This window comes from Syngnathus typhle, linkage group LG20, assembly GCF_033458585.1.
Source record: "Syngnathus typhle isolate RoL2023-S1 ecotype Sweden linkage group LG20, RoL_Styp_1.0, whole genome shotgun sequence".
In the NCBI taxonomy this organism is placed as follows: domain Eukaryota; kingdom Metazoa; phylum Chordata; class Actinopteri; order Syngnathiformes; family Syngnathidae; genus Syngnathus; species Syngnathus typhle.
The window spans coordinates 1,908,256-1,922,500 of NC_083757.1; the positions used below are offsets into that span (position 1 = coordinate 1,908,256).

Genomic DNA, 14,245 nt, shown 5'->3' on the forward strand with positions numbered 1-14,245 from the left:
AACTAATGCTATTCCCCTAATGAAGCTGAGGTCTTATCTTGTGGTTAGAGCAAATTGCGCCCCACCTCCCATTTTGTACCAGTTGGCACAATTAGCCAACAATCAATCCCACACGATCGGCTGAACGGTCGACTGTTTGCTCTCGTCCCCATCCTAAGCTGGTGGCAAATGAGTCACGGTGAAGCGAGGATTGCTTTTGTTGCATACTCGTGAGTAAAATAAAAAGGTCAGCTAACACCTCCAGGGGCGAGTGGTGCTTTTCTTTCAGCCACCACAAGGCCTCAAGGACAAACACAGCAAAAGAGCTATTGTCACACAGCCCCGGAAAAAAGGAAGCCAAGTAAAACAAGGCTGACATCTTATTTTCGGAGTCAACAGAGTATGAGAAAGCAATGAGGAAAGGAGCCGTGGGAGGCAGGAAGAAGGTAAAGCCGAGGTGGATTCACACAGCCTGATGGCTCGTCCTATTTTACTCTTCCACCTGGACCTTACACATTGAAAAATCTCATTTCTCTCAATTTGGCTTTTAATGGATGAAACACACACACTTTTAGCCAAGATGATGTGTAGCTTGGGCGCCTTCACGACTTTGTCAGATGCGCTCAACGGTGTGCATGAAGGTGTAAATGAGGGTGGGTTGTTATCACGCGCTGTCACGTCCCCGCTCTTCATTAGCGCTAAAGAACAAATGAGGCACTATTCCGTCCGTTGTGTAAATCGCAGCGGTGCTGAACGGCTGCCGCGTGAGTCGGATTGCCGCGCCAGCCGCTCCCGTAACCTTCACTTGGTATCGATTCATGGCTCAGGATTTTCTGTTTTTCTTCTCCCTTAATCCTTCACCCCCTGAGTTTATGAGGAAAATCGTGGAATCACGATGCGGCGGGCCGTGTCTGCCCCCCCCCCCCCCCCCCCCCTCGGGCCTTGAGTTTGACACCTCAACGCGAACATCTTGCACACACAAAGCGCGTGGTGGAAGCAGGTGTCACTCTCCGCTCATTACGGCCGGCTGGGCCGAGCACCCTGTTTGGTGAGCAATAAGACGCACCTCAGCGGAGAGACGAGGGTGGGAAGAAGCCCCTTCCCCTCCCAACCCCCCTGCTTTTGGAGATAGAGGGATTGAGCAACGCGCCGGGAGGTGGAAGCGAGCATGTTGTCGGGAGATATGAAAAGGAGTCAAATGAGTGGAATGAATGGAGGTGGCGAGGTATTTCACTTCATTCCAATTGGCTCATCCTTTCAAGAATGCATCGTGTGCGGTCAAATGGTCTTAGCTATGATGCTTAGCGTGTCTGCCTCGTAGTCAACATGTCCATTTGAAGCATGTCCCCCCCCCCCAGGCTCACATGGATTTCCTCCAGATTTCCTCCCACGTTCCAGAAACATAAATGTCAAGACTTCAAAATGTCCATTAGTGCTTGTTTTTTATTTCAATGCGCCTCGCAATGAGCCTGGTGACGATTTAGCCACGGCAAGCTCAACGCAGGGAATGGAATCGTACCATTTAACCTTTTGACCTCTGTGTTGTGTCTCTGCAGGTATGAGTACAAAGAGATGCTTCACAACTCCACCTTCTGCTTGGTACCCCGAGGCAGAAGGCTGGGCTCCTTTCGCTTTCTGGAGGCCCTGCAGGTAAACATTCCCACACACACTCACACCACACACACACTCAGGAGAAAGCATGCTGTGATTCATACCCACGAGCCACGTGAATAGCAATTTTCTCTTTCACTTGTTCCACCATTAAGAACATTGGTAATTGTTTCACTTTGATTGATGGAGCAATGGGAAAAAAATGTTATCCCCCTATTAATACGACCATCTTATAGAGACTTTTCCTTCACACACATTATTTATCATTTTTTTTGTGTGTGTGTTTTGCGAGCACATATTTGCGGGTATCTATTTTCAACATACTTTCTATGCCACAAGGCTGTTCAAGCACAACGCCAGCTGTAAATGATCTGGAAGTAAAGAAGCCCACTCAGCATACAAAGTGATAAATTGCATCACGGCTTTTCCAGCTCGATCCACACGCACTGCTCGCTCGGCCTCTCCATTTGTAGGACTTGTACATTACTGCTGCACTCTCCTTTACCTCATCTAACCATAAGCACCTCATAAATACACTCATCTGCAATAGTCACACTGTGTATTTTTAACACGCTTGACTTTCACTATTTGACTCACTGGATGCATCGACTTACTGTTTAGACTAGGGAGAGGGAAGAAAGAGGATTCGCAGGCTGTCTTCGAAGGGCAAAGCAATCCTTACCGGAGGCAAACTGCGTGAGCGCGCGTGTGTGTGTGTGTACACGCGAATATGTGTGAAGCGGATGACCGCCGAGCCCGAGGGCCAGTTGCGGTCGAGGTGACACCTTCACGTCCCGGGAGCGACAGGGTCGTCATTACTTCAGACTCGCAAACACCGTTGCGCACACACACACACACACCGGCTGCTCCCGTGTCTCCATCCCAGGGCCGCAACTCTTCGCAAAGGTCACATTCAGCCTCATCGCAACTTTTCTTTTTTTTTTTCATTAAACAATCAAAATAGAATAATTGATATTGCAGAGTCCGACAGCAGTTTCATTTGCATGCTGCTGAGATGCGCAACTCGGACAAAAGTAGTACGCGGCCGTGCCGTTACTTTTAATAGACTAAAAATAGAAGCTAGGTCGGGGTTTTCCATGATGGATGGAGAAAGAGGGGAAGCGAGGGAGGGAGGGAATAAGATTGATGAGGTGTGTCTCAATACTTTTGTCTATACAATATTGATGCAGTTACCTTGGGCAGCCTCCATTTTTCCTCATTACAAACAATCAATAGGAATCCAAATTGATATATCGAGTGTCCCTTTTTTTCGGTCAAACCCTAAAACCACGGCGACAGGATCCAGGTCATTTTTTGCATTTACTTGCACTCCTAGTCATCATTCTGTTTCCAGTAGCAACACAATAGCCTTTTTTCCTTTCCGTGCCGGCGCGCTGTGTAGTGTACACAACATTAATTCTCCTCTCGGGAGCACGTATTGACCCAGCAACAACACCTGGATCTGTAAACTACTGTTTGTTAACCTGCTCCGCATTTGGCATTTATAAGGCCGGGCGATGTGTTGATGCGGCTTTTACGAGCTTGTTTTTGTCTCTCCCGTGCGACTAAAGGATCGTGTCGTATCGCTAGGAACACGCGCATTGGAGATCGTTAGTTATCGTAATCGGCAATGTCAACGCGTTACGTGGCAAAAGTGAAATCGCGGCAAGCTAGGAGAAGAGCAACAAACCTGCTGTCAAATTCATTTCAAAACACGTTTATTTGTTATAGCCGATTCATTGATCTGATCATCATAATCAATATGGCCCAAGTGCTCGTGCCTGTGCAGGCGGCATACATATCCTGTGTGACTCTGCATGTGTGTGTGTGTGTGTGTGTCTGTCAGGCGGCATGCGTGCCGGTGATGCTTAGTAACGGCTGGGAGCTGCCTTTCTCAGAGATCATCAACTGGAATACGGCAGCGGTCATCGGTGACGAGAGGCTCCTGCTGCAGGTAAATCAGGAAACTAATCTGAGCTCATTATGCCGTCCGGCATCTCACTAGAATCCTATTTGGAGTCTTTTAAATACTATACGATTATTCACTATATGGAATGACTGTCAAACAGAATTTAAAATGACCAAACGACTTAAAGGCCACTATCTTATGGCTGAGACATATTGAGAATTAGCATAGATGGGATAACAAATAGCACATCTAGTGGCAATGTTGTAACGCAAATCAATTTCGAGCACAAAGGGTGCAGCAACCCATGTAAACCGACAACATATCAAAACCGATTTTCTTTATCCTCGACAAAAATTCTATGCTGAGGGTAATCAGTCGTGAGAAACTCTTTGTTTACCTGCATGACTCCTATACTGCCCCCGGTGGCCGAGTGATGCACAGCAGAAGGCGCCGCAATGAAGAACAGAATCTAATTGACGTTATTAGGTGTAAATTGGTATTTCTTTGTGACTCTGGCAGGTTCCTACCACGGTGCGTTCCATCCACCAGGATAAGATCCTGTCGCTCAGACAGCAGACGCAGTTCCTGTGGGAGGCCTACTTTTCCTCGGTGGAAAAAATAGTGCTGACCACACTGGAGGTGAGGAGCCAACACATGCACCCATCCGCACCATCGTCATCAATCACCCTCTCAGGGGCCGCCGTGTCAGCGCACATTCGATCAAATCTGGCTTTGGTTCCGCGTTGTCTGGTCGGCGTCGTGCCGCGAGCGAGCCAAGCGGCGGCGGACGCTGTCATTTAAACGTAAAGCACATGCTCGGAAAGCAGCGAGAAGCTCACACTGGAATCCCTTTTCATTAGAACAAATCTCAATAAAGAATCTGTTATTCTGTAGCTTGATGAAGAGGGGGAAGAAGAAAAAAAAAACGTGACTCACGGTAGAGGTCGGAGTGAAGTACTCCACCGTTGATTCCCGTGCTCTTCACAACATTAGTGGTGCTTGTAGTCAAAGTGGTTGAAGCGGCGTCAGTGATAGCTGGAGCTGGAAAAGGCTCCGTCTCAACGGGCAGGTTCACATAAACTGCCATGGCCACACTCTTGACCTTTTATCCTCAGTGAAACAAGCGTGGTTTTGAAATGAGTTCCTTATGGAATCATCCATTCATAATTCTGCAAAAGTGTGTATTGTATTACAAGCACATAATGCCCATTGTGGTTAATGTACCCTGCACACCTGTTTAACTAGAAAGTCGTATAAACAAGTCAAAAAATATATAAAGAAATATATATATATATATATATATATAATATAAAATAAAATATCTATAGAAGATTAAATTAAATATAATGACTATTTTTTTCTACTGGTACATTGTCATGATGGAAATAATTATTCATGTCAAAAGGAAAAAAATGTTGAAAGTCTAAAAGCCTTGTCATGTACGAACGTAATTTCCAAAGAGTGTCACATCAGTCACAGCAACAATTGTCGGTCACGCAAAGTGAAAGTACGTGGCTCCAAGTGTGTCCGACATTTCCGATCATAGTCGGAGTACACCGACTATTCGCAGGCGTGCTTTGGAATTCCTCCTTCTCGTTCCGTTATTCGGACTTTTTTTTTTTCCTCCCCGCAATCCCTAAAAACATCCGGATGAAGTTCTCTTCCACTGACCTCATATTTTATTCAACAGTAACCCAGTTCATGAAGTTTGTGACCGGAACGTCTTCGTCAAATTTGTTTACCGAGAACCGGATAAAGGCTGCACTTAATAAGCCGACTTCCTCTCCTGCTCATAAGAAAACATCACAGGTTTAATTTCCCCCTCGTACCGAGTCGTGCGGGAATGCCGTTTTGTTGCCTCTGCAGCTTTCCCACACTCTCAATCTGTCATGGCCACGGCACGGAGATGCCGTTCGATGTCGTCCATCGTAGCTTTATTGTTAGCTAGCACGCTTCACGAAAGCACATCTCCATACGTCAAGGTTTGTCAGCTCAGATCCACCACCCAGGCACCACCTTGCCGTTGTCACTCTGCACTAAAAAGCAAGGTGACTCAGCGTACGCCAGCGTTCCGAAGGCGCCTCGGCCTTAATCCTGACTGACTCTCCTGTAAAAAGTAGCAGGCAAGCGAGGTGAGCGGGGCCGAGCGACATGGTTAATTCATCCCGTCCACCCGACGACCGTCCAGGCTGAATCCAAATCTCGCTACACATCGAGCCAACCCGACTAAACGCTCACGCTTGATCGCTGCATCGCGTTTGATTCGAATCGAATCAAAGCATTTTCAAATACCGTATTTTCCGGCCTATAGGGCGCACCGGACTTTAAGGCGCACCTTCAATGAATGGCCCATTTTAAAACTTTTTCCTTATATAAAGGCGCACCGGACTATAAGGCGCACCATTAATGCATCATGTCAGATTTTTAATCCAAATCAAATCATTCTCCATTTTATCTTTTTTATTTCAACTTCAGACAGAACAAATTACTTTATAATCATAAAATAATGATCCATAGTCTTTTGGAGTCATGATTCATAGTCTTCAGCGGGCCACTTATGATTGATTTCATGACACAATGCTTTGGGCCAGTTTAAATTTAGGAATTTGGTCCATATATAAGGCGCACCGGACTATAAGGCGCACTGTTGGTTTTTGAGAAAATTTCGGGTTTTTAGGTGCGCCTTATAGGGCGGAAAATACGGTATATATCGAACGCGGACTCAAATGCACTTTTCGTGACCCCCGTCCAACCCCGAAAGTGCAGCGACAGGATCGTCCGCCCTTTTCATGCAACCAATCACACATCTTGCCACCAATCTCAAGGTCTCAAGGTCAAATGTGAGTTGCTGGTCCGTCTATTAAAGGCCACCTATTAAAGGCCAACTCACCGCGCTCTTCCCGAGAAGCAGGATTTATCTGTCATGCTCTAATTGGTTGATTGTGGCTGTTGGGAGGTGAGATTGAGTCGTCCATCACGTGGCGACTAAGGTTCTGCTGACGGGGGAGGAGCGGCAGTCAAGCGAGCCAAATTGCCCGTCGTAAGGTGGAAAGGCTGTGGCTTTTTTAGGCGGCGCTCAGTGTTTTGAGAGATAAGTCAATGGCCGCCGCGTTAATCTTTCCGGCGAAAGCAAATGAAACCGAGCTCGGGGGGAGTTAAAAAAAAAGCTCAGGCCTTGCATTTTTTCCCGCCCCTCACTATGAAGAATCTTTATGTTGCTTTGTCAATATTATCACGGTGGGGCCCTTCCAGCTATCATAATAACTTTTTTTTTTTTTCTCTTCTCCGGCACATTCCAAATAGCTATCAGCTGCTCAGCCGTCGCTACAAATCACCGGATTCTCCTCTGAGTTACCAAGCCAGCAGCCATCACCTCCCCTTTTCAATAGCGGCCATAAAACACGGCCCCTAAACCTGCGCCTGTTTTACTGAAGCAATTTAGCTTGGCTCAAGGGCAAGGTAGCAATATCTCTGTTCTCTCCCCGCCTGTTCGGCAGAGGCCGAGGCCGCCGCCGCCGCCGCGGGGAGACGGCCGAGAGAGTAGTGGCCATTGTGCTGTCTGACTCTCTGAGTGACTGCTCCATTTGGACTCGGAAAGGATTCAGGCGGCCCTGACTGACTTCCTGCTTAGATGCAACTGATGATATTGTTACTGGAACGTGTGAGTGTGTGATGTGCAGATGCATTCTGGAGCCATTAAAGCCAGTGGAATTCTGTGCGTCGACTAAAAAGCCGTTGACGCCATCGAGAAGAGGAAAAAACGGGATTGCTTTGCAAGCCTCGTTCAAATATTCACTTTTTTTTAAAGTACTGTTGAAGTAGGATCCAATGTTCTGTCAAACTGTTATTCCCATCATGTATGACTGGAAATAAAAAATGCTCTCCTGCCATTTGAAATGCCATCCCTCAAGTCCCACAGGGTCCTTCCATTTTATTCCCAAACGACGCTAATGTATTCAGATTGAACACAGCCGTTCAACCTTACGTCGTAAATTAAAGATGAACGCCTTATTAGGAGCCTGGTATGTGATGTTTCCCCTGCTCTGCTTGTTTTCCAGATCATCCAAGATCGCCTTTTGGAGCACAGTTCCAGGAGCACCCTGATGTGGAACACTCACCCCGGGGGGCTCTTTGCCCTGTCGCAGTACTCCAGCTACCTAGGAGACTTCCCCTTCTTCTACGCCACATTTGGTCAGTAGCATGGCCGTCTTTTAACATCGCACTGGGTTGTTAGCGTGTACGAAAGGCGGCGAGTGAATTTATTTTCCTCGGCTTGTCCGAGCGGTGGAAATATACGGCCTTTCGTCTTGATCGACTGCCCCCGTTGAGCGTGGCGAGCGGAGGAACGGCCCTTTGACGAATGGTTGTGTTTGTCCTGCTGACTCACCGGCCTCTCCATCATCGCTTTTGAGTCAGCACTCGGCGCCGCCGTTGCGGTTCAGTAGCGGCGAGTTATCACCCCCGCGACCCGAGGACCTCTCCCCCCCCCCCCCACCCCACCCTCGCGTCTTCACTCCATCATTCCGCCACGCACGCATTCATCAATACGGCTGGCTTTGACGAATAAGAGGGAGATTTACTGCCGTCAAATAGACAGAAGGAATATCGTATAAACGTCCATCTTGGAAAATCACAAACTAGTCAAGTATTAAAAGGCTGCATCAAACTGGCCGGCGATGATGCAGTAATCATTCAGCTGGCGAGATGCGCCCATTCTGTAATGTGGCGGATGGGATGAAAGCCAGAGACCGGAGCGCTCCACGCCAAAGACAGCATCCAAGCATTAGAACAGGCTGCTCTTGCGTCATCCCGCTCCAGTTTTGTCCCCCGCCACCCCGATATGAATCACGTTTGTCGCTCTCCCGGCTCCGTTCAGATGGCTTTTTGAAATGACACTAATGGCGAGCAGTTGGTCGGCGGCGTTTTATGGATTCGCCTGATTTGGTTTTTTTAAAAGTCTGTCACGTTATGTTTCAGGTATTAAACCGTCTCCAAAGTTCACAGCTGTCATCCACGCCGTGTCAAATCTGGTGTCCCAGTCCCAGCCCATCCTCAAGTTGCTGGTGGCCGTGGCCAAGTCCCAGTACTGTGCACAGGTGAAACGTGTGTGTGTGTGTGTGTGTGTTTGTGTTAACGCTGATGGATTGAACCTGAACAGCGTTTTGTAGCTGTGCCGCATTTGTCTCCATGGCAGCCGAGCCCCCTTTCAGCACGGCATCGCGTATTGATTCCTGGGCTCGCTCCTTAACAGCATGGGAAATGAAATGGAATTTGCTCCCCAATGGCTGCATGTGTGTGTGTGTGTGTGTGTGTGTGTGTCTCCCTTTTTATTTGCTGTGCAAGTTTCTCAAAGAAAGTGAGTTTCAGTGGAAGTGTGTTGGCGCAGGATAGTTTGGAGTGAGAGCAGAGTAAAAAAAACAGAGATGCAATGAAATGATCAATTTATTTTTTTCCCCCCACTGTCGGAATGTTCTCGATGCAAATTTGACACATAGAAAAATAATAATAGCAGATTTTTAGTTCAAATGAGTCAACAATAGCTCATTTCATTTTTCTCCATTCATCTGTTTTCCTGTGCATTTTTCTTCGTATCCTTCACTAAAAATTGCGAAGGCTGTCAAAATCACTCAATCAACTTTAGTAGATTGCGGTAAGGTTAGTCAGAGGCGAGGTCAAGTTGTACTAGAGTTTGCTCCCTGACTGACACATAATTATCATTCAGTAGGATGAATTGGCAGAAGATAAATTAGCTTTTTCAAAGGTTGAATTGTGGCTTGCTGCTATATATTTTTATTATTTGTACAAAGCTGCCACAGATTTAAGCATCTTGACTTTTTAGTCAGTGGGAGAAAAATATTCGTCTCTATTGAATATTCTGCAAACATTTGACCTTCTTTTTTTTTTTTTCTGCTCACCGACGCATATATCGTTGGCAAAACAGCGAAAGGAAATACTTCTTAAAAAATGTTCAGGCCGTGCATGCAGAATGAAGAGCCCACCGCTGCCGGGCTCCGAGTAGATGAGGATATAAATAAATGAATGCAGGAGAGGGACTGGGAATAACAGTGAGGGGGAAAAAGAAATCTAAATTTGATGCGATGACGGGAAAAAAAAAAAAAAGCTTTTGAACACGCTTTGGCAGTTTTTGACATGGTGAACCTTCTGCTGTGTATGTGGAGAAAGACAGATTTCTTGCAGCCTTGATAGCGATTCGGTTTTTGTTCCCCGCGGTCATTGCCACGCGTGCACGCTGTCTTGCATCCACACCGTCGGCAGGCACCCTGAGAGAGCTGGCGAAGATGCCATCTGTCCTCCTAATAGAGCCGAAATAGAACCCGGTAACGCATTTTAGAACGCCGCGAGCATCGCCCAATGACGCCATATTTGCAGTCGATCTTACTGCATGGAAGTGGAAAATTTCCAGTGAGCTCGAATTTGTTTGGAGTGGGAGCAGAGCAAACGCCAGTTTATATCCAAATAAAACAAGATAAGAGGAGGCTGAGCTATGAGAACGTACCAGCGCGTGTTAGGCGCTGATCACATGGTGCATGTTTCCCAACAAGCATGAATGAACATTTGCATGACCCCCAAACTTGACCCCAGAAAGTCATTTCCTTGTGTGCAAAAAGAACAGGACGTCTTTTGTGTACAAAAAAATCTTTTGGCTCAACCAGGAATGTTGTTTTTGAATGTATTTTGTTTTTTCTAGATCATTGTCCTGTGGAACTGTGACAAGCCGCTCCCCGCCAAGCACCGCTGGCCTTCCACCTCCGTACCCGTTATCGTCATCGAAGGCGAGAACAAGGTGAGCCTTTTTTTTTTTTGATGCAGATTTTCACTCTGTATATTGTTTTAGACTTCATCCAGTTGGAGAGCGTTTGGGAGTTAATGAGTTTCAATTTGTGCTGCGCTAAAGAAAAATTTGGGTGCTTTTAATTAAAACTCTGTAATAGGGCAAAATAGACTGCAACAAAATAGGATTGTGTTGTCACGTCAGCATCGCTCATGCGGCGGTTTACCGACCTTATGGTTTACCTCCCTCTGTGGCTCCCAGTGGTCTGTCAGTCATAACGTGAAAGTATGGGGTGGGGGGGGGGGACCTGTGTTACGCTGCGGTTGCGGCTGGTTGTGTTTACCGTGTGCTACCGAGAGAGGGGAGATGATTTATTGCCCTTGCACTGTGCAAACTAATTGAAATGACATTTCGCATGGGAAAAAAAAATGAACTCTTAAGTTTAGCAAATGCGTCCTTTTGTTTTCGCTGAGCTTTCACTGAAACTAAACTAAAAAAAGCAACACTAAATATGAACTAAGTGAATTTAAAAAAGAAAAAAAAGTCAAAACGAAATAAAACGGCAAACTTTTATGAGCAGCTTGCGATTTGCACCCAAGTGTGAATTAGTAATGCAAGATGTGAAACAAACAAACAAAAAAAAAAAATCCATTTATTGTCTTTAGTGGCACATTTTCTCCAAATGACTGTGCACAGCTGTTACAAAAAGCTGTCTGGCCTTTGGCTTCATATTTATGACGCTAACGATTGTTTCCTCCCCCGTAGGAACAAACGGGCTCGACAAATAGAATTTGCAATGCGCTGTTTTGATGGGATTAACATCAATCCCGCCTCCATCTTCTCCTTGGTCCGCTTAATGACCGCTTACCTCGTGACAATCCCAACGGACACCGGTGGTCCTTTTTTTTTTTTTTTCGTCCGAGCCAGCCTTTTCTGTACGCTCAGAGGCAGATTCTTGCTGAAAGAGCGAGCTCACATTCCGGGAAGCCCCAGGCTAATATGTCGTACTTCTAATGTTACAAACCACCTGGGGTTTGGAAACACTCGCCTCTCATCCTCTCCCATTTCTTTTGTTATTCCGCCACTCCGTTGGTCTCGCTGTCATTACACACACACTTGCACACACACTCCCTCCTGTGCTACTAAGTCCACTCAACTTTGTCTGGCTGTCTGGAGAAGGAGCGATCCTGGAGAGGGGTGATGGCTTTGTTTTGTTTCTCTTATCGTGCCCGCAGGAGATAGCAGGCGTAATGATGACACAGCGAAGCCTCATTTGAAGTGAGTGGGAGGGAACACTTCTCCCGTCTCCTCTCCATCCTCACTGTCTCTTTCGCCCTCTGACGACAAGGGCCGCAAGGAAAACACTCGTATGAAGTGTGTGAAATCAGTGCTGGGCCGATTACGGGGGGGGAATCATATTTCCATTTTTACAAAATGAACCTATTAAGTAGGTTGGTCAAAACAACCTAGAAAAAGAAACATTTCATCTTTTGTGCACTTCAATGGAAAATCGCAAATTGCTCCCTCAATGTTAAAAGCATCTAAATTGGCTTTGTATTGAGAACTATTTCTCTGAATCTTTTTTTTTTTTTTCCCCAAAAAATAATGCCTTCAAAAGGAACAAACTAAACACATTATTTATGACATTTTTACTTGTGCTTGCCTGCTAACAAATCCCACACCAAATAATTGTAAAACTGGAAAATAACCAAGCGAAAAATGATTTCATGAATTTTCCAACAAAACCCTGTAAGCCTCCTCCGGGTGTTTTTAAAAAATCAAAAGTCAAATGACGTTGAACTGCAAGAGCAGATGGTGTTTTAAGAGGTGCACAGCTAACAATTGCAAGATTCCTTGGGTTTTTAGGTTAAATCGTGTTCAGTTAAATATGCGTGCCCATCACGGTGCTGCATTTCTGAGATGTCTCTTTTTTTGTGTGTGGGAGGCTGACCACACACACACACACAGAGGGAAGGAGTCTGCTGCGCTCCCATCTGGGTGCTTTTCAGCCAGGCTCATCCAAACCACCCACAAGGCTCCATCACTTTCATACGTACAGTATATATAAAGTATTGGATTATGGCATGTCACTGTAGTGAACAGGTATCAAACTCGAGGCCCAGATAACTCCAGTTTGAAAGCCTAACTCCAGTATATGACCCTGGGTTTGTAGGTTTGCCTCATATTTTGGCTGGAGAAGTCTTCCTGGGGGAAGACAGGAACATTTGCACCAATAATGGAATAATGGAAGCCTGTATCAGCACTCCATCCTCGTTGTTGTTGTTATTGTTGTCAGCACAGCAAAAAATATCTCCTTAGTGATGTCACAACTTGTGTCCTCTAGATTCATTGAAAGAGCTGATTGATTTCAGTGGGTTGAATAAAAAGAGCACTAATCCTGGATGATCTATCGAAATGGTTGACCTTACTTTGCCCCACTTTGCAGGTGATGAGCAGCCGCTTCCTCCCCTACGAGGCCATCGTGACCGATGCCGTCCTCAGCCTGGATGAAGACACGGTGTTGTCCACCACAGAGGTGTGTTGACGTCTCGCAAATGATTTCCGTTCAGGCGGCTGAAGGTCACAGTGGCCTTCTCGGTTTTCTTCCACTTTTAGAAGGAGTTAGATGTTGGAAGTCAATTTTATGCGGAGGATTTAGATGGTCAAGTTTCCGGATAGCCCAATGATGCGTGATGGGATGAATCAATACGCAAGAAGAACCATCTGGTCAATCGAATCTTGCATAGGTCACGTCCTTCAATAACAAATGACGTCTTTGTTGTCATTCAAATGACCTTTTCAATCTTATAAAAAATTTTTAGAATGTGTTGACCAAATTGACACGCAGTTCTTATCATACGTTTATAACGTCATGTGTGGTTTGTCTCCAGGTGGACTTTGCCTTCACCGTGTGGCAGAGTTTTCCCGAGCGAATAGTCGGCTATCCGGCGCGTAGCCATTTTTGGGACGGCAACAAGGAGCGGTGGGGTTACACCTCCAAGTGGACCAATGATTACTCCATGGTGCTGACGGGCGCCGCCATCTACCACAGGTAGCGTTAAGTGTCATTAGGACGGAAAATACTATTGAATTAAAAAAAAGAAATCATTTGATGGACGAGTCTGGTTCCTGGCGTGTCTTGCAGGTATTACCACTACCTGTACACCAACTACCTGCCCTCCAGTCTCAAGACCATGGTGGATCAGCTGGCCAACTGCGAGGACATCCTGATGAACTTCCTGGTCTCTGCCATCACCAAGCTCCCACCCATCAAAGTCACACAGAAGAAACAGTACAAGGAGACAATGATGGGACAGGTGAGGCAGCAACATCTACAAGATTGACGAGCCCATGTGGCAGCTCTTAGAAAGCGGTCCAAATAACTCACAAATGCTGCTATGGACTTCTGTTCAAATGGAACTTGACCCGTTAAGATGTTTTGGATCGAAAGAGCTTTTGATTTCAGCAAAGCTGAAACACTGCTGTGCATGTGAATGTTGTTATTAAATGCATGTTGAGCTGAATATTAATTTGAATTTCATTTCCCCCCCCCCCAAAGTCTTCAAGGGCATCTCGCTGGGCCGACCCGGACCACTTCGCTCAGCGGCAGACGTGCATGAACAAGTTTGCCAGCTGGTTTGGCACCATGCCGCTGGTCCGCTCCCAGATGAGACTGGATCCAGTCCTGTTCAAGGACCAGGTGTCCATCCTTCGCAAGAAATACAAGGACATCGAGAGGCTCTGACAGGGCCGGCACCCCCTTGGGGGGGACCCTACCCTGGGGGGAGGCGTGAGGGCGGGGGGCGATGACGCCGTGCCGCCGTGTTGCCGTGTTGCTGAACAAATGTTGGGGAAGAAGAAAACGAAAAGAGACACAAAACAGTGGTTTGGATAGAATATTTTTTTTTGCGGATCCCTACAAGGCGACTCCGAGCAATCCGTATGGCATCGGG

At 46.4% G+C, this 14,245-nt stretch overlaps 1 protein-coding gene across 1 annotated transcript in view; it reads left to right on the forward strand.

Annotated features, from left to right (window-relative positions):
• The window catches only part of ext1b (exostosin glycosyltransferase 1b), a 56,853-nt gene that overhangs the window by 40,547 nt on the left and 2,061 nt on the right, over positions 1 to 14,245 (forward strand). Inside the window, exons 2-11 of the mRNA XM_061266928.1 lie at positions 1,536 to 1,629; positions 3,437 to 3,544; positions 4,019 to 4,138; positions 7,558 to 7,690; positions 8,477 to 8,595; positions 10,209 to 10,304; positions 12,739 to 12,828; positions 13,184 to 13,344; positions 13,438 to 13,609; positions 13,852 to 14,245. The exon at positions 13,852 to 14,245 is cut by the window's right edge and continues 2,061 nt beyond it. Of these exons, the coding sequence (XP_061122912.1) occupies positions 1,536 to 1,629; positions 3,437 to 3,544; positions 4,019 to 4,138; positions 7,558 to 7,690; positions 8,477 to 8,595; positions 10,209 to 10,304; positions 12,739 to 12,828; positions 13,184 to 13,344; positions 13,438 to 13,609; positions 13,852 to 14,037 (1,279 nt within the window). The 3' untranslated portion in view covers positions 14,038 to 14,245. The remainder of the gene's footprint in view (positions 1 to 1,535; positions 1,630 to 3,436; positions 3,545 to 4,018; positions 4,139 to 7,557; positions 7,691 to 8,476; positions 8,596 to 10,208; positions 10,305 to 12,738; positions 12,829 to 13,183; positions 13,345 to 13,437; positions 13,610 to 13,851) is intronic.